Consider the following 22400-nt stretch of genomic DNA (forward strand, 5'->3'; position numbering starts at 1 on the left):
AGAGTGTAAGAAAAACAGCTTATAACATATGTGCAACCAAGAGCTTTTCACAATATTTTCTTCAAACTCTTTAAAATTATTTTTTAATGACACTTATATTTCAGTTGGACACAAATGTATTTATTTTACCCTAGCAATAGAACAAAATATAATTTCTTTAGCCATTTTTTCATGAGAACGGTTCATTGTACAGTTGAGGAAATATATGAAATAAGGCCTGTGGCTTGATTGCTAGTGGTTAGACATGTATTCAATCTTTGCCCTAATGGAAAAGATTTGCAGTGAACTGCAAACTGATGCAGAATATCTCTCCTGCTTTTGCAAGTCTTGTCAGGAACAGTAAGGTACAGTAAATTTGTCCCACAGGATTTTAGAGCCTACGCCTTGTATATAATACAATGTAGGCCTAGAAAAAAAAAATGGTGCAGCCATATTTACAAATTTAGTTCACAAACTGCTGCAGTAAAATGGCTGGAAAGTGTTTATTTCTCTTTTTTTTTTTTCACAATTTTGTTAAATTCAGCAGCAGAAGATATCTTAAAATACCTTGTTGGTATTTCTTTTCTTTGTAACAAATAATTCATTTTAGTATACTCTGTGTATATACAAAGTTTTTGTTTTATAAAAATTCACAGAACTGCGAGGTCCAGTCATCCCCGTTACTGGAGAACCACAGCGTCAACAGAATTGTCTCTTCAAGCAGATATGAGGGAGCCTGCATGGGGCCAATTAAGTCTTTTTAATACTTGTACGTGGCCTTTAATATTTCTTTGCTACACTATTAAAGGCTTGTCACGAGTTGCATTTGTCCTTCTCTAACATCCCCTTCTGGAATACATCCTTCCTTGTTAATGGGAATTATATAGCCGTCGCTATTACCCCTGCTGATCTGATAGTACATCTGAAGCTGATGTCCAGCTCCTAGGTTTGGCATGCTCTTGTAGTAAATGTCCTCATTTTCACTCCTCCTGGAGGGAGAGAGATCTTCTTCAACGTCGGGGCTGCTCTCTGGATACGGAGAGTCTCTGAGATTGGGCATGCTCGTGTAAAGAGAGTCTCTGTTGGGGGACTGGAGGTGGTCGTCAGCCTCGGCTGTCAGCTGAGAGACGTAGCTGTCGGTTCCCTCGGTCTTCACTTTCTTCTGGGGCTGGTACAGAAGGGAGTGAGTCCGCTGAGGAATGAGTGGGGCCTCAAGCTCTTTGTGGTGGAGCTCCAGCCCGGGGGCGTCGCTGTGCATCAAAGATGAGGCATCTGCCACGATGGCGTCATCTTCGCTACTGCTCCCGCCGATCACAGCTTTGGCTGGTAGCGTGCGCTCCAGGTTGTGGTTCTTGCTGCTGCCCCGCAAGTTGTTGTGCACTAGTTCTGAAATGATCATTTTCTCAAAAGCAGTATCATTCAGGCTTAGTCCACAGTCTACAACTTGCACGCTGTCGTTATAGTCTCCATTGCGCAATGAGTAGCTGTTGTTGAAATTACCATTTAGCGGTAGAGTATCCATGGCACTTGTATCCCTGGCATTGTTCAGTGAATGTCCTGAAACGGAAAAGGACAGCCCTGGTTATTGCCTGATGTGCTTTTTATCAACTAGTATTTTTTGTTTTTTAACATAATTCTTTAATGTAGTTCAGGACAAAGTTGTACTTGGAAGTAAGACTTGAGAAAAGTTAGGTTACTGAACATTCCCAAATGTAAACAGTTGCACACCTTATAGGAAAGATGCATTTTAAAAATAGTAACGTGTATTTCCTGAGAGGAATAGTGGCATTTTAATTTCTTAATTTAGTGTCAATTCTGTGACTCTTCCACAAGGAACTGTTCACTCCATGCCCTTGCATATGTAATGCAAAGCAATTCATTTGGAAACTTCTATGTTTTGAAGTACACCACCATGATTTAGAAAAAGAAAATTAACAGAATTTGTCCTAAACGACACTAAATTAAAAAGGAATTAGATCACAGACATAACTGAAGGTAAATGTACGACATAAACCCACATAACTGGCAAGCAACTACTTTAACAACATTTCTAACATTTTTTCCTTTTTTTTTTTTTTTTTTGAGATGAAGTAAAGAAAAGAATGAAAAAAATGGATAAATACAAAGAATTTATGTTAAACAAGGACAGCCATCTTTCACACTACAGGGACCAGGGCCCACAAGCACCATCCAACAACACGATAGACAGCAGGTGGAATGACTCACTTTGGACAACTCACATCATGTCTGTCTGCTCAGGCTATCTGGCCTAAGAGTAGCTGATATATAAAAGAAAGTAAAATGATTTATTGTAACATGATGAAGAATTACTGAGCTTCTCAGCAACTTAGTCAGAGCAAGGGTTCAGCAAATTAGATTACTAAGCAATAACAGCTTTTCTTTTCCCACTTAATGTAATTTTTTTGCACTAATATTCTGTCTGCCAACAATGGCCCCAGGCTTCTAAAGGTCAAAGTTTGCCTGCAGTCTGCATCAGTCACAGTGACAGCGCTGAATGAACCAGAATAGTTAATTAAGAGTTAGGCCCACAGTTACCATGGGCATGGAAGTCAAATGCAGAAATGTTAGGAATTTCTGTAAGTATGGGTCACAGAAATTAAACCAAAGAATAAATATTAGTTGTGGAATGGGAAGAGGAAATCAGCCATGGCTGATATCTCATAGCTGCTGGAGGAATGACAGATTGGGTAAGTCTGCTGGAAACATGAAAAGAAGTTTAAGGGGGGGAAAAAAATGAAGTCTTATGATGATTAAGGTCTTTATGCTTTTGGTTTTGGCTTTTTTTTTTGTTTGTTTTTGGTAACACAATAAAGAAAAGGTTTTCCTATAGACACAAAGACATGTAAACTATGACAGCACAGTGCTTCCCAAGCAAAGGAAAAGGAAAAAAGAAATAAAACTTTGAAAGAAATTAAACAGTCTGAACCATGGAAAGTCAGATGGTTAGAGCATTCCTAGAAAATCACTTTATCTACAGATATGTCTGGAAGTAAAGAAAGAATGGAGTGACTTTACTGAAATGAGTCTGACCACTGTGAGGCTGCTGCATTATATGCAAGGCTTGGAGGAGTATAAGAAAAAAGCTGTTTTGGAAAAGTTTATACATTTTCCTTTTTTTTTTTTTTTTTTAATAATTAAAGCTGCAGCTTATCCTAGAAAATTCAATCTTCTCTGGAAATATTGTTTTCAATTAAAAAGTAATTGCATTTTCTCATGAAAAGATTTTTGTCTTCAACTTTAAAAAATAGAGTAATAATTTCCAAATAAATTCTGAATAATTTGCAAATCATTTTGTATTTGTGTTATTGTTAACTCCTCTCCATGTGTACTCATTTAAACAGTGATGAGGGTTGTTTGAAAGGTCTCTTTAAGCTTTGATTAAACAACTTTGTAGTTTTGCAATTTCATGTATGTTCCAAGATTTTTCTTGCAATGGATTTAGCTGCGCAGAACATATGGCATTTATAAAAGTAGACAACACATGGACCACATGCTGGCATTCATTTCCCTCATGAAAGTGATTTAATTCTATAATTTTAATTCTCTTTTCTTCTGCTAAACAGATACCAAAATATATCTGATAATCCAAAATGAGTTTTCTATTATATACAGCAGTTAAGCATGCTAGAATATATTCAGATTGGTTTGATGAGGCAAATTTTGTTGCCCATGATCAGGTAATTCATTTGAAATCTTTCCATAGCCTGTAGCAAGATTACTGTGGGAATGTAAAAATATGAGTAAATTGTTAAGCATTTCTGCTTGACACTGCTTTGGTTTTAAAACAGCAAATTATTTCAGCATTGCATAACTTCTGTTACCAACAGGGTTTGCTACAGACCACATGTTGTTTCCCAAAAAGCAGTATGCAAGTACTTTTTGAATGTGGAAACATCTCATTTGCAAATTGTGAACCACTTGCCCGCTGAGTCTACTTCATGACCACTAGTTATGTTTTAATTGTGCCCATTAAAAATCATGCTGAAAAAATTTACATTTGATAGGCAAAGTTAAGTTTTACTCCCATACTTGTCTCTCTGTAGGTTGCTAGAGGAAAGCATAAGGAAAGTAAGAAAACAAGAGAATGAAAATAGAAACTACAGTTCAGTTAAAAAGGAAACTTGAAATAAAAACTGGAAACAAGGTTTTATGAGCTCTTTATCAAAGATCTATCGTTCCAGTTGTACTAAAGTGATCTTATGACTCATCAAACAGTAACTGCTAGATATTTACTGATGAATTGCACCGTAGTTAAAAAAAGCAACTAGATAATGTAACAACAAAATGTTAGGTAAGTGATGACACCCTTTATTCCTACAGAACTAAACTGTTCTAACTGTTAATCTCAAGATTTTCCTACAGGAAAATGATCTACCATAAAGCTGCACTATACTATAGATCTGTTTGACGCTGGATACAATTTTCTACACTGGGGTATCCAAAGGTGTCAAGATGCCTTGCGCTGCTTTAGTATCTCGTCTGTTCCATAAGCAGGTTTTTCTCAGCAAGCTTTAGAGTCAACCTTATAGTGCATAGACATGATACCTCTAAGTGATATATATCTTGAAGATGGGCTCTCAGACCATGTGGTGTCAGTCCTGTAATAGTATATTAAGATTTATGCCACCTGTGTTAAAAACATGGATAATTATTGGTAAATACTGTTATGGCAAAGGCATTACTATAATATAGTGCAGTTTTACAAGCTGACATTGGCAATACTGTATTTCTCGAACTGACAGAAATTCAGAATGTACAGCTAGGGTATTGCAACTTGAGTTTCTGTCTAGGGAAAAGAAGGGATTTGCAGCGAGCCAAGAAAAGCGTTTTTATTCAGGAAGTAGAAGCACACCTGGTGAGTTAAACACAGGAGCTGAAGGGGCATTACATACAACTGTTTCAGCGAGCAATGTGTTATAGGGGTTGTTAGTGCCGTGTGGTCGAAGAAGAGGGTTTGTTAGTAGGTAATTGCCAGTCATTCCTAAAGCAAAAGAAACAGAAAAAAATGTCAGTTCTTTAATTTTAGGCTGACAGTTTCAATAAAGAGTATTTTTTATTCATCATGAATCATGTAGGACTTGTCAAATGTAATTCAGCTGAAAATTTCTGAATGTATTTGAGCTATGTATTTGAAATGGGAGCAGGAAAATACAGTTAGATTCCAGTAATTCACAGGTGCTGTCCAAATCCCCAAAGTAAACATCTCATGAGAGTGACATTTACTAATGTATACAAAATCACTGTTATACAAGAATAGCAATTAAATGTGTAGAGATCAAGGCACTACGTAAAGCTATTATAACTTTTAAAATGATCATATGGAACACTTCTGTCCAGAATTGAGAGAACTGAATTTCTCGAATTGAAAGGTATTGAAAAATCTCTTATGACAGGATCAGAGCTGTTATTCACTTTATTAAAAACACATGGGTAGTGGAAGGGAAATGCTGTTTTCAAACAGACAGTGGATAACAAACTGCAAGAAGCATATCTTAGTATATGCAAAAGTATGCATGCTGAGGGGAAAGCAAAATATTTGCTCTAAGAAATCAGAGCATTCACATTTTCTCCTGGGACATTCATGCTGCAAATTTATCTGCCAGGTTTTAAAAAAGAATTCCTTGAATGACAAATTTTCTTTAAACAATCAGTTTACAAACAATGTAAGATGAAGCAAAACACTACATGAACAGATTTTTTTCAAACCTATTCTACATGTTAATGCAACACCATTTAAACAATTCTTTGAATAATGACAAAAAAAAATCAGCATATTTTGAGAAATTATTAAAAACTCAATTAATCTCTAATTTCTAGCTACTAGAAGAAAAATGGGTTGGAATAATGACAAAAAAGACCCCCAAACACACAAAATGCTGTGATTTAAAACTTACTTTAAGCATTTCATCAAGGTAAAATTCCACTTTCTTTTCTATTGCATTGCACACCAGTATATCAGGATTAGTGTATTACAGACCCAAGAACAAGTAAAGAGCCAGCTATATTTTTATAGTATGGGTATTTTTATTTGGCAAGGAATAGACAGTATATATTCGAAATATTAATGCTTTTGTACTACCATATATACTTGGTAGCAGAAAATCTAAGATTCAGAGAATTATTGTCTGATTATGTTAATCTTATTTGAAAGGTTGTATCAATGAACAACTAAAAAGGTTTTTATCATAGCTTTTTTCATTTGTAATGTATTTACTACTAAAAATACTAACTGAAATATATTTTGCTTGTGGTTGTTTTTTTTGTGTGCTATGTTTAAACTTCGTTAGCATTTTTACCTGTAATTTATAGTTAAGAGAATTTTTTTCAATCCATTTTTTTTTGCCACCTTTAAAAGCTTGATTTTTATTTTAAAGGAAAAATGACCCTTTCCATTAATTACTAAACTACCCTTATATGTATGTATCACTGAGGTAGTGACAATATTGTAATTGAATAAAGAAGATACCAATTTTTCTAATCATGGCAGAACATCTCCAGTGACTTGAGACCGGAGCTCGAAACAGAGAGAAGCTTTCAAGACCTCTTTTCAACTCTGTAGTAACTGAGGGTGCAGCATGGTTAGAGCAAACCTCAGGAGTCAGAGACAGCAAATTATGGTGCAATCCCAGACTTCTATGTGTAGTGTATTTATGGGATTTTAATAAGACACTGGAAGGGAATATACTTCTTTCTTGGGCATGAAAATTATACATTTTCTACTAAGGAGAAATTACTTAATTTTGATTTTACCAGAGGAACATACAAGATTCAGATGGGGGGAGCAGTGAGACACCCAGGTCTTACCGACTTTCTAGATGCCAAACAGCAAAAACAGAATCATGCTTTCTGAAATCTTTTATTTTGCAAAACACCACACATTTTACTTTCAAAATGAATGTGAGTTAAGTACATGTCCCTACTACCAAATCTTGAAAAAAACCAAGGGAGGACAATTTGCAAGTTGTGGTTGATGAGGGCTTTACAGCAGCCCTGACACTAGTGTATCTTCCGATTGAAACTTTCTGAGTTGAGCAGGAACTGGTCGCAATAAGATCAGGGCTACGTGTTCTTCTCCTAGGGATGTGGGTGGGACAACAGGCTTTGAACTTGGCTTGCAGAGCGCAGTCTTCCCTCCACTACTAGCTCAAACTGCCTTAAAAAAACACGGGGCGGGGGGTGGGGCGACACGGGAGAAAGGAAGGGACATTCTGCCTCAGTTAATACCTTTGACTTCTAACTGGACATGAGAATGAGGTTACAGATTTCAAAGTCTATGTGAGCTGAGAAATTTGGAGGTTTGGCTTCTCTGTGCCTGAAAATCTGGATTCTATCCCATGTGACAGATACGATGCTCTTTGAAATAGAAAAGATAAATGCTTTACAGACATCTTTTGCATAGAAATGATATCAATTAGATTTCACTGGGAAAATTTCTGCACCTAAAAATCATAGTCAAATATGCATTAAAATGTTACTGCACTCATATTTCTGTTTCAGATTTAACCTATAAAGGTTAGGAAAGATTTAAAATTATGATCTTGCTTTTAAGTTAAATTATTGATGAAACTTATTTAAATACATTCCCACGAATGGAGAAATTAAACTTCTATAGCAGGGGGCCAGTTGAGTGAACACGGTTTTAAAATGTGCTGGTGGATGACTTTAAAACTCTGCTTTTAGAAAACATCTGTTCCAGAATTTTTTTTTTCAAAACATTCTTTTCAATTATTCTGTGTTAAATGATATTAAATCTGTATAAAATTTAAGGCTTCTAAAACTGAAATGTTCCCAGTGACTGACCTTGATTAAGTGTTGAAGTGCTGTTGATGTCACCTGAGATAAAAGATGATTCAGATTGTTTTCTCACAGTGTCATTCCACATCCTCCTTATACGACTCTGTTAACATAAAGCAGCGAGGCAGAAGCATAGTAAGTTAAAAAATTTTTTCCTATTCACATGCTATTATGTAGAATATTTGTGTTTATTTTGGCCTAAAGTAAGCTATTCTTCTAGCACATAGTGAAACTTCTTGTTATTAAACCTCTAATTTATTAAATTTCATTTAGATGAAACATGACGGCATAAACCTTCCTATAAACCAGCCCCTAATTACAAGAAAAATAAGGTGTTTGCATTAGACCAAAGTAAAAGGAAATGTTTAAAAAGAAATCAATTCTACTATGCAGAAGTACATATTTGCCATCTAAATGATAATAATGAGAAGACAATTAGTGCTTCTGATTGGAACACATCTCAACAGGCTTTTTATAAATAAGGTTAATTAAAAGCTGCTGTCAAATTCTTTGTTACCTGAGTGCCAGAGGAATAGCGAGCACTAGTTCTTGTTGTTGATGCCTTCACTGAACTGTGGGGACTCTCCGTTGGTAGTCCACCACAGCAGTAAGAATGTCGGAAGCATTTGCCATATTCCTTACGTACCTATGGGGGACAAAAAAAAATTACTTAGCACAAAAAATAGTCTTAAATATCTCCGCTGGCAAAAAACATATGAACCTTGCATTGGAACTACTCACACACTTTTCAAGCAAATAGATAATTCTTGTCTGTTGAATTGTTGGCCATTAGCAGAATCAGGTATTTTTTCCCTACTTAGCAGCAGCATTATCAGCTATACAGGATTTTTGAACAAATTATTTCCAAGGTATCTATGCACTTCATGTAGATGTGCCTGAATAATCGCTGCTGAGTTATTTATGGGATTATTTTTATTTCATCTTCATGCTGTAGATTAATATAGTTATGTTTACCTGAATTGAATGCTGGCTGAAAATAGTCCCTTTTATATGAGCTTTTGGTGCAGAAACCATAGAAAGCCTATCTTCCCATCCCAGCACGCAAGAAGAGCTGAGGTAACTAGCCTTTGCACTGCTTGGTACTGCCCATTACGTTATCCCTTCCAAGAAAGTGTGCAAAGCCTGCAATGACTATAAAGGCATTTTCATATAAAGTTACTCTGTGTAACTCAAACAGCTGCTAGTTTGTACGGTCCCACCTGCTTTGGGATTGTACAAAGCTCACAAACGAGACTGCCCCGCTCCAGGCAGAGCACCAGCTATGCTGGTGGAGGCACCGCCAGTGTTCCAGAGTCAAATTCTAAACTGTAAAGGCTGGGAAATGAAGCGTCTTGCACTTTTAGGACAAAAAATAAAATCTTCATTACTGTCTTTGCTGAACGTAGAAATTTGAATATATATGAGATTTCTGTCTGACAGAGCAACAAAACTAATTAATGGTTCCAGTATTTGGCCTCCATTTATTCACATTCTGTTTCCAGTGACCTACTGGAAACTTCAGTTTTGCAATTCATGTGTGTTAACATTTGTCATGAAAGTAATCAGGATTAATTTACAGAGCAGCTAATTCGCTCATATTTGGTCACTGCTACACTGACTACTATTTTTGGTAACAGAAGAGTGCATACGCATCTCAGCAGCATGACAGCATCAGTGAAAGGACACAGTGGACAGAATTTGTAAAGATGTGTAAGTCTAAACTCGTAAATCTTCCAGCAGATACTTGGGAATCTAAGTGTCTCTTCTACATCAATGAGACTCCTAAGTTTCTGGGAAAAGTGGGATTTCAGCTAACCTGGAATTCTGCTTGACCTATGAATATACAGGACAGAAAGAAAGTTATGTATATGTAAAAAAGGGAGAGGGGAAAATGCAGAAAGCTAATAGTGTGGATTTACACATGCCATGTGCTGTTTTCAATATTACAAGAATTTTACTCGTGGAATGCATACTGTGATGTTTCTATAAACCACAAGGTTGAAGAAAATTTGAATAATTAGTGCCTTAACTTCAAGCTAGGGACAATATCTCATCTTTTTGTAAAAGTATATGGTAAATATTTTAAGTGAACCCCTATCTATATCAGCACAAAAGACACATAAAAAATGAAAACAGAAATGCACGGATGTAGAATTATAATCTTTAACTCTGTAGTCTGAAAAATGTAACTCTATATATATCTTCACTAGATGGTATAACACCTAAGAAAATAAATTCCTGAACACTAATGGATATTAAACGCTCCGAACCACTACACAGTAGAGACAATACAGTCAAAACTGTATTTTTACCCAAATACCACCCTCCAGGACTGGTTTTGCCTAATGCCTATATTGCAGTGAATGTACATTATCTGTCAGTACTGCGCATTCCACTGTCATTATTTCTAAATTATAGCTTGTTGGAAACTGATGGAAGCAACAGCACTATCATCTTGTCAGAACTGGAAACATAATAGTTTTCACTTTCACAATTCTATTTCTCTGTTCAATTTAGTGACCAACTAGTAATAACAGAATAAAAAGACTACATTAGCTATGCAGGCAGAGGATAGGAAGATATCCAGTCAAAGGCATCAAAACTTAAAAATCTGAAATGGCAGCTTTAACATTATTTCAGGTATAAACCTTACTGCTCTAGGTTATGCTTTTTCACACTTGACTGGTACTTTAATATTGCTTTTTGCTGACTCTGCTTAATATAAAAACAATGCGCAGCTGTAAAAAGAAATAAAAAAGGATCTGTTTTTGATTTTCAAGTGCCATACAAGTAGTAGAAAGGGCAACATTATCTGAAACCCTAATCTAGAAATTATTTGCATTTTGAGAATGTTTGCATTTTATTCCCTTTCTTCTTAGGCCCAATCTCCTCTCTAAGTGTGCTTTTGTTCTCTCAAAATGAGTGCCATGTTCATCTGGATAAAATTCTTTCTGTCTACCAGATCTTTTCCTAAAACATGGCTGAATGCCATTGTCTACACCAAATTTAGAGATGCTGATACTGTTAGAGCTGATACCACTGAGAACATGCAAGAATGTGATTTTTGTACTTACACAGCAATGCTTTATCCAATGGTCTCAAACCATTTTATAAATATCAGTTAATTATGTCTCTGGTGAGCTAATTATAATGGGAGTTAATAATTGCTAGGTCTCCAGCCTAAAACTGGTAAAAATATTTAGAATCTAAATATTGCAAGTTGGGTATTTCCAAACGCAGGATGTACTGCATTTTACGTTAATTTTTTTTTGGCGGGATTTTTTGACGTTTACCCTTCCCCTCAACTCTCTTTACTTTCATTTGCCATGCCTTCTAACACAGGCTATGGGCTTTTTTCTTTTGTCCTTCACTGAAGCACCTCTAAGGCATCCTTGGGAGCAGTCCCCACCCTCGGTCTGGAGCAGAGAAGGGGTGCAGGGAACCCAAAGAGAATCCCACCCAGCTGTGCCCTTCACCTCCTTCTCTCCTGTTTGCTCGTCTCCCCTGCAAGCTTTCTCTCTCCCCAGCAGATCCGCTCCTTCTGGACCCCTCTGCTCCCATCGGACAAAGGGGAGCAGAACTCATTTAGCACATCCCGCTCGTGAGAGAAGGCTCTTGCCAGGGGATTCCAGTTTTTCCAATTAAGAGCATGAAGCTGTTGGATTGCTGGGGGAGGCAAACATTTGGAAAAAAAGTAGTCAGGCTGGCATCTTTGGAAAACTCTCCCCTAGCATTAATGATACTTTTTTCTATGGTATGTCGAAGTTTATAATAAAATTATCTTTTACATCTCACTCAATTTTGTAATGAATGAGCACTCACAGTACAATCCCTGCCTATCACCTGTAGCTTTATGTGGCAGCTTAATGGTATCTCAGGAGAAGTCCTCTGCCTCGATCGGAGAAAGAGAGTTTCCAGGCTGAGATGGGCTGATATTGTAAATGATCTTTTGTTTGCAGTGCTGCAGTGGAGGCAGGATTTATTTCATGTGCACATAAAAGACTTTTGGCTGTTAAGTCCAGGCTAAGACGTACCACATCACCAATGTTAAACAGTACATCTTCTACAGTAATTTTCTTCCCAAAGCCTCAAAACTTTTCAAGCCCAGGTTGGAAATGGTGCATCCATTTTAAACCCGGCCAGGCCACAGAGCAGTTACATGACTCCCACAAGCACACACAGCAGGAGTTGGTTTTGAATCCTTGTCCCCTCTTCAAACTACTTCAAAATACTCCAGTTCTTGACACTGCTATTTTTTCCTCTATTTTTTAAGAAATATATGTGGTATTTTTAAGGAGTTAGGGAACATGCATCTGTGTTTTCAGTAACTTACTTTCTTCTGAAGGGCACAATGAAAGATGAAAATAAACATTCCTTGGAAAGCATTAAATACTGTGAACAGATACGTCATCACAACAGTCCCCTCATTGATAAACAGCAGGCCAAATGACCATGTTAGGCCAAGGAGACACAGGAGAGCAAATGCACCCAGGACCCAGGATCTGTAAAAGAAAATTAATTTTAGTAACATTACTTATGAGAATGCACGTCACCAAATCCAATATTAACATTTCAGTTCCTGCAGTTGACTTTTACTAGGTTCATATTCAAATGTAAAAATTCCTTGGGTTTAACCTTTTATCTATTAAAGAAAGAACAATTCCATTTAGTACTCTTAGTCTCCAGTGAAAGCAGCAAGAGTAGATATGACCTTTTTCTTTCTCAAGAACTGCATAGGATGTCAAAACTATTTTGAAATGCAGAAGTATAGCAGAAGCCCCAGCTACTCCATTGCTTTATCTGCTTTTAGAAAAGAGATTGATAAATCTGGCTTAGCCACTAATCACACCATAGATTTTAAACAGTGGTGCTACCATATGACACCAAATAATGTTAACACAAATGCACAAAGGTTAAACAGCAGATTAAATGCCTAGAGCCCAAATCTTTAATGCTTCGATAAACTCAGCTAAACTGAAGCTAGATGATCTAACTTCCGCATGAAGAAACCCTGCTGAAATGCGACAAAATTATGGATATTGCTCTACAGAATAGTCTAAAAAAGATTCCATCATGAATAGGTTAAGGAAAAGGAATTGTAGAGAACGGCACAGAATGAAAGGGAAAGGGAATTTAGTCAGTGAATTCCACATCTAACTAATGATCTTACTTGATAAATGGCTTATTATCTTCATAGCTAGAAAGCATTATAAGCAGAAAAGAGAAACAAAATTATTAGACAGAATTGAAACAGAAATTAATAAGAGCATTTTTAATTGTCTATAAAAATTAGTCAAAATTAGGAAATTCAAAATGCAGAGGCAAGCAATTTAAAATTATAAAGGCATATAATAGTTAAAAATTCTTTAGCAAATCAGGTATCTCAAGACTAGTTAATTAAAATTAAGGGAAATCCACAATATTGACCGAGTTTGTAAAGTTAAAAATCATGCTAGAAATTTGTTAATGTAGGGTTCTATCTTACCCAGGTAAGTCCGTATTATAGTAGCCATCACAAACACGGTAATTACTGGTGTGGATGAGAAGACAGAAAGAGGAAAAGGAAGAAAAGAGAGAGATGCTAAAGATTAGCTCTCTCTCTCTCATCATGCAACATGCAATGAAGCTGATACTGACCTATCTAGAACATCTGGTTCACAATGTTAGCCTTACTGAAAATCTCCCTTTGCCATTTTCAACATTCAAAGCAAACCTGTAAGACCCTTTCACATCCAACCCTCAGTGTTAGAAAGTTGCACCATCCCTTCAGTGTTGATCCCAAAAACCTTTAGTACAACATAAAGCTATAAAGAATACAGTAAAAGACTATCTAAAGAAGCAAGAGCTGCCAAAGCCTTGTTAATTATATAACACTTATATTACTCTGCAAAAGGGATACTGGGATACTGCAGTACAGCACCATGATAAAGTAAACATTTGTTAAATTAGCATGAAAACAGCAGATAATCTTCAAGTTAACAATAATAATAGAGTCAATTCTCTTGGGAGAACAGGATTACGAGTAGAAACTGCTCAGAATCCCTAAATCAAAAAGTCATTTAACAAAACAAACTTAATATAATCATATCAGCCATGCAAACAGGAACATCATTTTTGAACTGCATTTTAAATGCAAATGAAATTACTACAGTGCTGTGGCATTTCCGTGAAACAGTTTCTTGGCACTAGTTCCAGGCTGAAATTATCTAATTTTGACCGGCGTTTGTGACATTACAGCAACAATGTGACGAAAGCAGGATTGGCTCTGTTTGCTTCTAATTGACATCTGCAGTTGCTGGGAGACAATGGCATGTGCTCCTAATGGAGAGTAGCTTTCAATCAGTTCAGCAATCAGAAAATAATCATAGTTCTCATACTTGAACACAAAGCACTTACTTAATGTTTTCCAACCTGCTAGAGTCTGGCTTCAAAGTGTTTGAGTGCTTCACCATTTTGCACAATGTGATCACCAGGAAGATAAGATTCAGCTGTCAAAACAGATAAGAATGAAATTAAACTACTTCAAGTAATAGGCTGAATAATGATGATGTTACAGACTAAACAAATCCCCCGTAGTTTATTTTCAAATATGTAGTGAAACTGGGTAACTGTATCAGGCTGTAAAAGGTGATTGCAAATACGGATGAGGGGAAAAAAAAGTTAGAAGTCCTTGTTTCACTTAATTTTCCAAATTTACCACATCATCATGAACCACCGTATTTAGCTCATGCCCAGCACTTGTCGTTGTCAAGTCTATCTCTGTCTTCCAGCATGTTGTGCTGGGCCCCTGTTGCCCTTTGCCTGTCACCTCCGGCCCTGTTCCCCATCTCACTGCCTCCCTCCCTCCGAGGACTATGGTTACCCCTTTAGTGTACTATACTAGTTGTCTTTTTATCACCCCATCCTGCTTCTGGAATGTTTTTCGCTTTTGCTGGTTTTTCTTTTTTCTTTTTTTTTTTTTTTTTTTATTCCCTTTTGTTCTCACAATCCCACTGGGGTCTTGAAAACAGCTTAAATGTAACTGAAGAAAAAGAAAAAGAGAAAAAGAAGAAGAAACACAAAGATGTAGCAAATCCATCAAACTTAACAGTGCCATAGACATATGCTGGTGGTGCACTCTCCTGCTGCCCTCTTTCCCTTTGTAGTTTGGATTCTGTCGAAGTGAGACTGCGTGCCACCTGAAGACAAGGACTATGCTGTCTTATTCTTGTGGTGTCATTCATATAGACAACACTGGGGAAGATACTGAAGGTAATTTTTTATAGTTTTCCTACTGTGAAACAGAATCACAGATATCAAAGATACTAGGTGCCTTTCTCCTATTGATTTCAAAGCATGGGAAGAGCGTAGGTAAGCCAAAGACAAGGATGTCTGCAGAATATGGGTATACAGTTAATTTGAGTAATTAGTATGTGCTGTCCTACATCATGCAGACAATTCAAATAAAACCGTATGTTTGAAAACAGTAGGAGCTATGTCCTTTCAGGGAGAAGACATACATCCTTATCTACTAGTACAATGGTCCACAAGAAATGGCTGAACTGATAGCTAAGAGAAGATGGGAGAATACGCTTGGACATCCTTATAACACATATATTAGACAGATTATAACCCCATTCTTACAATCTGCTGTACATATCTGCAACTGGTTACTGATGGAGAATGATCAAGCCCAGTCTCTCATTCTGGGGAGACTTTGGTTTGAGACAGAGTCAAAATCCTCACAATTTTTATAACATTGGGGATACCAGTTCATACCAGATGTGTTCCTACAGCTCTGCCACAATGGTCAAAAATGTCACTCAAATCCTAATAAAGAGCAGGTCTTAACAATCTCAAAGAGATGAGTATTTTGAAGGCTCTGATCAAAGTCCGTTAATAAGGACATGTATTATAGAAATAATTGCTACTGCTAAGGGCAATCAAGTTATCACTGCTGCTGCTGTCCCCAAATCAGGATGGACAGTATGAACTATAATGCAGTTTTCAACACCAGAACAGTGTTTAGCAGCTTTTGACCTCATCGGTCCTAATTCAAAGTAAACATTTTTACAATTATATCTTGAGATTAATACAAAAAGTGTATGTGATACAAATAACAAAAATAAACTTTTATGACTTATTTCTGTCTGTGTTTCAAGAACTGACAGAAAATACTTGACCTTTAAGTGGGGGTATGTACACGGTATAAGTTAAGCATGATTTCCATTGCTGCAAAATGTAATCGAAATGTCAGTATCTCATGACCTTGATGATTTTTTTATGATTCTTATAGATAATGACTAACCAGTTGAGAAACACTTCATGATATCATTGTGATCATTTTGTTCCTCTTATCTAGGTTTCCACTGTACTGCATAAGTTCCCTGGGTGAGAAAACAAGTTGCTTCTCTCCCTGGCCTTTGCACCAGACAGAGAATGGGGCTCTGTGCAGGAGCTGACCCTCAGTTTCTTGCCTGCGCAGGCAGACTTTCTTCTTCTGTATTTGAAAAAGTTCCTTGCACATTTTGGTAGGTGACGTAGCATGAACTTCTCCAGCCTGCTTAAAAAAATGTAACTTTAATTTACTTTTTGTGAAAACAAACAGATTAAGAGCTAGGAGACGTGCCCCATGCCAATCCTAACACGTAAATCAACTTTGACTGCAACCTATGCAACCGGGAGTGCAAAATCCAGTTCAGAATAGTATTTACAGCACAGCTGGAAGCTAATCCTTGCCTAAGTAGCTACCCTGGAGTATCCTGTATTGTACTAGCAACATCATTCTTGGATCAAAAACTCATAGATATGGCTTAGCCCATAAATGACTGCCTTATGAAACAAGAGGTTTTTATCCTCTGATTCTTTGTATGACTGAAGTTCTGGTTTGACATATGAAAAGCAAAAGCTTGTATTTACATACTGAGGTTCCTTTGGTGTCATGCAAGCAGACACAGCCCTACCCCAGTGCCTGAGCCAAGCTCCAGCATAGTAAGCAGGTTTTATGCAGTTACTTAGTTCTGTCTGTATATACGTCCTTGCTGGACTAGGGAATAACTGTACACAGCAGTTTCTTAATAGACACTTTAATTCTAATTCAGGTATAGACCCCCAAAAGCAGCCCACAGAAATAATAATGCTGTATCACAGTAGCTGAAAAAGTCATTCCAAGAAAAAACAGAAAAAAAGCGCAAAATATTGTACTTTGAAGACAAAGTAACTATGACAACAGAGCATATGATACTTGTTTCTCCGTCACCCTGAAACACTGCAGTTTTCAGTTTCAGCAGTCAGAAGACCACGGTTTGCCACTTGTTGAAACATGCTGGCATCTCTGTTACACATTGTATCATTACCAAAATCCTATTTTGCCCGCTTACAACTACTGTAACCAAAGCTTTCTATAGATTTGCTTTTGGCTCCCTTAATGCTTTTCATTTAGAAGTTGATTGTTTTGGAGGAATGCATGAGTTAAGACTTTTGGGCATCCTGCCATTTTATTACACAAGGCACTAAGCAGTGCGGGAACAGAACTTGTTGGAGAATAATTGCTTTTAGAAGGAATGGCTGAATTACTTCTCTCAGTGAGAAATATGTGGGGGGAGAAGGAAACACACCTAGTGCTTTTGCATTTGTTTGTAACCAACTTTGTATAAAGAAAGCTTCTTCAGCCCTGAGCAACCTGGTCCGACTCCGAGCTGAGGCTGTTTTGAGCAGGAGGCTAGACCACAGATCTCCTCAAGTCCCTTCCAACCTGAATTGTTTCATGACTGTGAGGACGGAACTGTTACTGATCTAAGCAAATGAATCTGTAGATTTTTTCCAAGCTTTACAGATGGTCTGAGTAGGACACCTTTCTTTCTTTAAGACGAATGTTCACTGCAAACACGCAGTGCTCTGGGGCCACATAAAGGTCCACATGAATGGCAAGACAGGCTTTTGAAAGCAAACTTGTAAGAGAAAAAATGGACCTCTGACAATGACAACCTTCTCGTCACGTCATATAACATCAAGGGCTAGTGACTGGCTGGGGCTCATCCTGACAGGTGGGCTGCATCCATCCCAGATGAACCAAAATCTGCACCTGAACAGTACCGCTCTCCTTCAGTGATAATAAAAAATAAAAATACATTGTGTAAACACACACACAGCCGCAGTGTATACATCTCAAACAGTCGTGAAATTATACCCTTGAAAAAGTCAGTAAAATCTTTTTCACGCTGCAGTTCTGAAAATCAGACCAACACTTTTTTGAAGGCTAAAAATAAGAATTTAGAAGTCTGGTCAGGCATCAGGTTCAGATTTGAAGATTCTGCTGTGATACTGAGAGTGACAAAACACACAGTTACAGTAGGTGGAGCTATAACGTGAGATCTCTTAAAATGTTAGCTGATAATAATAAGGAAAAACTTGTATTGATAGTATTTCATTAATGTTTACACTAGGTTTTTGCTGTAATTTCTAAAATATATTATCCACTATAAGAGACAGGATACTGGATTACATACAGAACTAGCTTAATCTATGCTCTGATTTTAGAAATGTATGCAAAAGTAAAAAAAAAATAAAAAATTAGAGCACCTTTTAAAACACCAATGCCTACTTATCTCTTAATATAACAAGTGTAATTGGACAGAATGTAGTGAAAGAAAGAGAATTAGAAATATATTAAAAAATAAAAACTACTTAAAAATATAAAATTTGAAGAATCTTTATGGCAATAATAAAATGCAGCACCCTGGAAGATCATGCTTATTTCATAGCCAACACAGAGAGGGCCATTTCTGGTTTGGAAATCAGAAGGTACTGGACATGAAAAATGGTCTAAGTAGGAATTTTGTCTTTCTGGCACGTGAAACCTATGTAATTTTGAGAGGGGGGGTGTCTTCCAAGTCAAATTAACTTTTTAAAAAAGTGGATGTAATAACCTGCACAGACAACTAATGGATTGGAATTAGTTGCAGGTACAATGAATTAGTAGCCAAATAAAGCTAGATTTTGCAATAATTATGATAAATTTCCCCCTGTGAGCAAAACATAAATACCGTTTATCAAATGTCTACTATAGAAAGATATATGTGTGTTATTTATACACATAAACTTACAAATACAGTCCATTTTCACATGCAGAGCTAGATTATGTGTGCATCTGTAGGTACACATCTACTGACTTTGGTGAAGTAATGCCTCAACCTGCGTGAAAAAAGAAACTTTCTTTCCTGTGTTAGTGAAACAGGACATCCTAGGAACTTTTGCTTAAACAACCTGATATGTCAGCTCCATCTGCAAGAAGCAAGCTCCAGTAGCTTTGGCTGAATTAAAATCAAACCAACATCACCCATTCCTTGGATATGAATGAATACGGATCTACACAGAAGTAAAAATACTCAAGCTCTTCTCACCACAGATTACGGGAGTGCACTGTTTGTTTTATAGCCATGAACCTGCTCAATTGAATCACGTCCGCCTCAGCTTAGCAGCTTAAAATTCATTCCACACAGCCTGCAGTGCTGACATGGATATGATAAGACAGAAGAACAGAAACACCACTCTGAAGTAACCTAGCTGAACTGCACATGTTCTGACCCTTTTTGAACTCCCCGGAGCTTTTGTTACCTGGCAAATGCAGCTCTAAAACTGCTCTTGTATCTCCAGATCTTTGCTCTTAGCCATGCAGAAGCCTATTTCTCTCTGGGACTGGCAGCGAGAGAGGTGCTCTCTGAAGAAGGCTTCTAAATGAGTGTGCACACTGAACTCTTACTGAACTGAATTAATTATTAAAGATGCAGATGGAGCTGTCCAAATGATAAAAACAGCTCCTGACGTATCATGATCCAAGCTTTCATTAAACCATTTCAGGCATACTAATGGTTTCCCACCGCTCATTACTTACATGCTCTTTTCTCATAGATATAATAACCCTGGTGCCCAAAGGCATGACAGGCTATGGAAGTAGTGAAGTTGAAAGTTCCTCAGAAGATGTACTGAGGACCTTCATACTTTCCATCCTCATTTTGTGCACACCTGTATACAGATACAGGTGCAAAAGCTTAAAAACTCACAGAAAAATTCATAAATTGAAGTAGTAAGCAATACTGTCAAAAAAGAGTTTAGGTGCATTGACACTACTATTAAACTGAGAATCATAGAAGTGATTTGATTAACATGTTAAAAAGCTTACCAAGGTGAAATTCTCATGTGCTACTGACACTAAGCAAGCTATACTACAAATGCGGCTCTTCGGTTACACTGCACATGACATATTATTTTTCAGCCATTACACTTCTCATACTTCTTCCTCCAGTCTCTCTTGCTTTCTCAGTTGGGACGATTAGAGGGCAAAGCAATTGCTAGAGAAGAATTACTCCCAGGAACTGTGCTGTGATTGCTACCTGCTGTTTCATATTTTTGAAGTTGGGAATACTGCTCCCAAAGGCCTTTTGCGTCTCAGCCTAAATGATTTGCTGGAGGATAATAATGTCATGGCCAGTAAATAATAGTGAACTATGTCTGTACATGGTCAATATGATTAAATGTCCTTCACCTCTATTCTCACTCTGACCTGGTTATGAGGAAGTGAAAAAGCCGTCAGCAATGCCCAAAGCTTCCCATGTGAAATGTTATTTTAAAGCAAGGGAAAGAAATAGAGGTGACTTAGCAAAATACTCCCAGTAACAATAAAGTAAAAAGCTAGACACAAAAAGCAAAATTATCACCACACAGTCAGACTTGAGGTAACTGAACTATTGGGGCATGAAACTTAGAACAATTTTCTAGTAATGATTACAACAATTGCAAGAAACAACTTCGTGTTGAATAATATTGTCTATCATATTGAAAATACCAAGTATATCTTTCAATTGTGATTGTAGGTTTAATTAAAAAAGAATCTCTATCATCCTGAGACTTGATTTAATTTAAATGTATTTAGAATAAACTCTGTACAATTATTATGGTCTATACTTAAATCTTACAAACACTGTAATTTTTCTAATTCAACTCATACATACATGAGTTTTGGCATTTACACCTATTTCTTTGAATATATGCCAATGAACTCAAACAACTTCTATACTGCACAACTATCTTATCTTAAGTGACTGCTCAAGGATTGAAATAGTTTTTGATATAAACAGAGAGTAAAACCAACCTAAATATATATAAGCTTATTTCAATATTGAAGATATCAGGAAGGAATAAAGTACCTACAAAAGATTGGCCGGGTACATTTTTTATAGCAAGTTCCATGATCAAAGTATCAGTTTATTTTTACATGGAGAAGTAATGTAAACTATAAGCTACAAAAAGTGTTGAAATAGTACGTCTGGTGTATAGATCTATAAAAGTCAGAAATTTCAAAATTACGCCCAATGCATGTGCTTCAGGCTTGAAAAAAATAATAATGACAAAATACAATTCCTGAATTTGGAAATTCAAGGGAATTGAACTTCTGTTAACATTTCACATTTCACAACTCTGCTATAAAGGCAGGGGAACAGGTAACTATTTAGACTTTCAAAAGCACGAAAACAAATTAATTCATCCTTCCAAACTATCAGCAGTTATGAGAAAAGCTCTCTACGTACATAGGCTACGACCCCAGCACCAGCCTTCTAGAATATTTCCCAAGCATAGCCAGGCTTTAAAAATACTGAACTAGCAGAGAACACCAAGGTGAGCCAAAACGCACATCTTGCTTTCACTTTCCTTCCAAATTCCTATGTTGTGCAGTGTTGGTATTATTAGTCTGAAATAACTGTGACATGTTTTTCCCTGGGCTGACAGATGACTATGTGCTTTTTACCTGAAAGAGCTCAGAGAATGGATAATTGATGTATGAACACAACATTCAATCTTAAATGGACAATGGGGCACACAGCTGTGGGTGTACAGATGGGTGGGCATGCATACAATGACTTTACTCAAATGACTGCAAGAACGTGTATATGCTTTCTACTGGTGACATAATATTCTATTATTTATACTAAAACAGATGAACTTGTATGTCTGATATACATGTAGCATAAATACACACAGAAGTAGTCATGGAAAAATATGCATATGCAAATACATATACAAATACTGTGTAAGTGTAATGAAATATAAGATTTATTTAATTATCCAATGCGTTAGAACACCCTTTTGAGATAATTATGTTGGATAATTAGCAGTTAAATTCTGGAACGTGTACAATAGTGACTCAATTGAAAGCAATAATAATAGTTTCTTTAAAAAACCCCCTGTGTTTAGTACTTCAATGATTTTTCATATGACTACACATGTCAATACGACCTTCAGAGTTCAAGCCATTAGGAAAAAATGGCTATGCTGAAGTGCCACCACAGCTTTGACAATTAATCATTTGGTCAGCACTCTTTAAAGATTTCTAAACATTTATATAACCATTGGTCACATTACAAATTGTTTATAAGCATTTTCATGAAATGTCTTGTGAATAAGGATGGTATTGACTGATGATATTCAATCTTTTTAACTTTGCTGTGAGGCAATCTAAAAGGAAAGGAAAAAGCAAAGTTCTTACCAGAATAATAAAGGTAACAGGTCCAATGAAACTCCAGATAAAATAGTTATCTACGTGGAGCCAGCAACTATCATGGAAAAAAACA

General features: G+C 36.7%; 1 protein-coding gene across 18 annotated transcripts in view; it reads right to left on the bottom strand.

The window, feature by feature from the left end:
* Positions 1-458: 458 nt before the first annotated feature.
* Positions 459-22400, bottom strand: part of ADGRL2 (adhesion G protein-coupled receptor L2) — a 178581-nt gene continuing 156639 nt past the window's right edge. For 9 of the 18 annotated variants that reach the window (XM_075039140.1, XM_075039136.1, XM_075039151.1 and 6 more), the window contains 6 exons: positions 22316-22382; positions 14191-14282; positions 12128-12296; positions 8312-8440; positions 7801-7897; positions 459-1536 (listed from right to left, as the gene is read on the bottom strand). In XM_075039140.1, the coding sequence (XP_074895241.1) occupies positions 782-1536; positions 7801-7897; positions 8312-8440; positions 12128-12296; positions 14191-14282; positions 22316-22382 (1309 nt within the window). In that variant the 3' untranslated portion in view covers positions 459-781. Of the gene's footprint in view, positions 1537-2205; positions 2259-4545; positions 4628-4852; positions 4982-7800; positions 7898-8311; positions 8441-12127; positions 12297-14190; positions 14283-22315; positions 22383-22400 lie in introns of all 18 variants that reach the window. The other 9 variants (XM_075039150.1, XM_075039147.1, XR_012652076.1 and 6 more) reach the window with 8 other exon arrangements.

This window comes from Buteo buteo, chromosome 10 (genome assembly GCF_964188355.1).
Source record: "Buteo buteo chromosome 10, bButBut1.hap1.1, whole genome shotgun sequence".
NCBI classification, from domain to species: domain Eukaryota; kingdom Metazoa; phylum Chordata; class Aves; order Accipitriformes; family Accipitridae; genus Buteo; species Buteo buteo.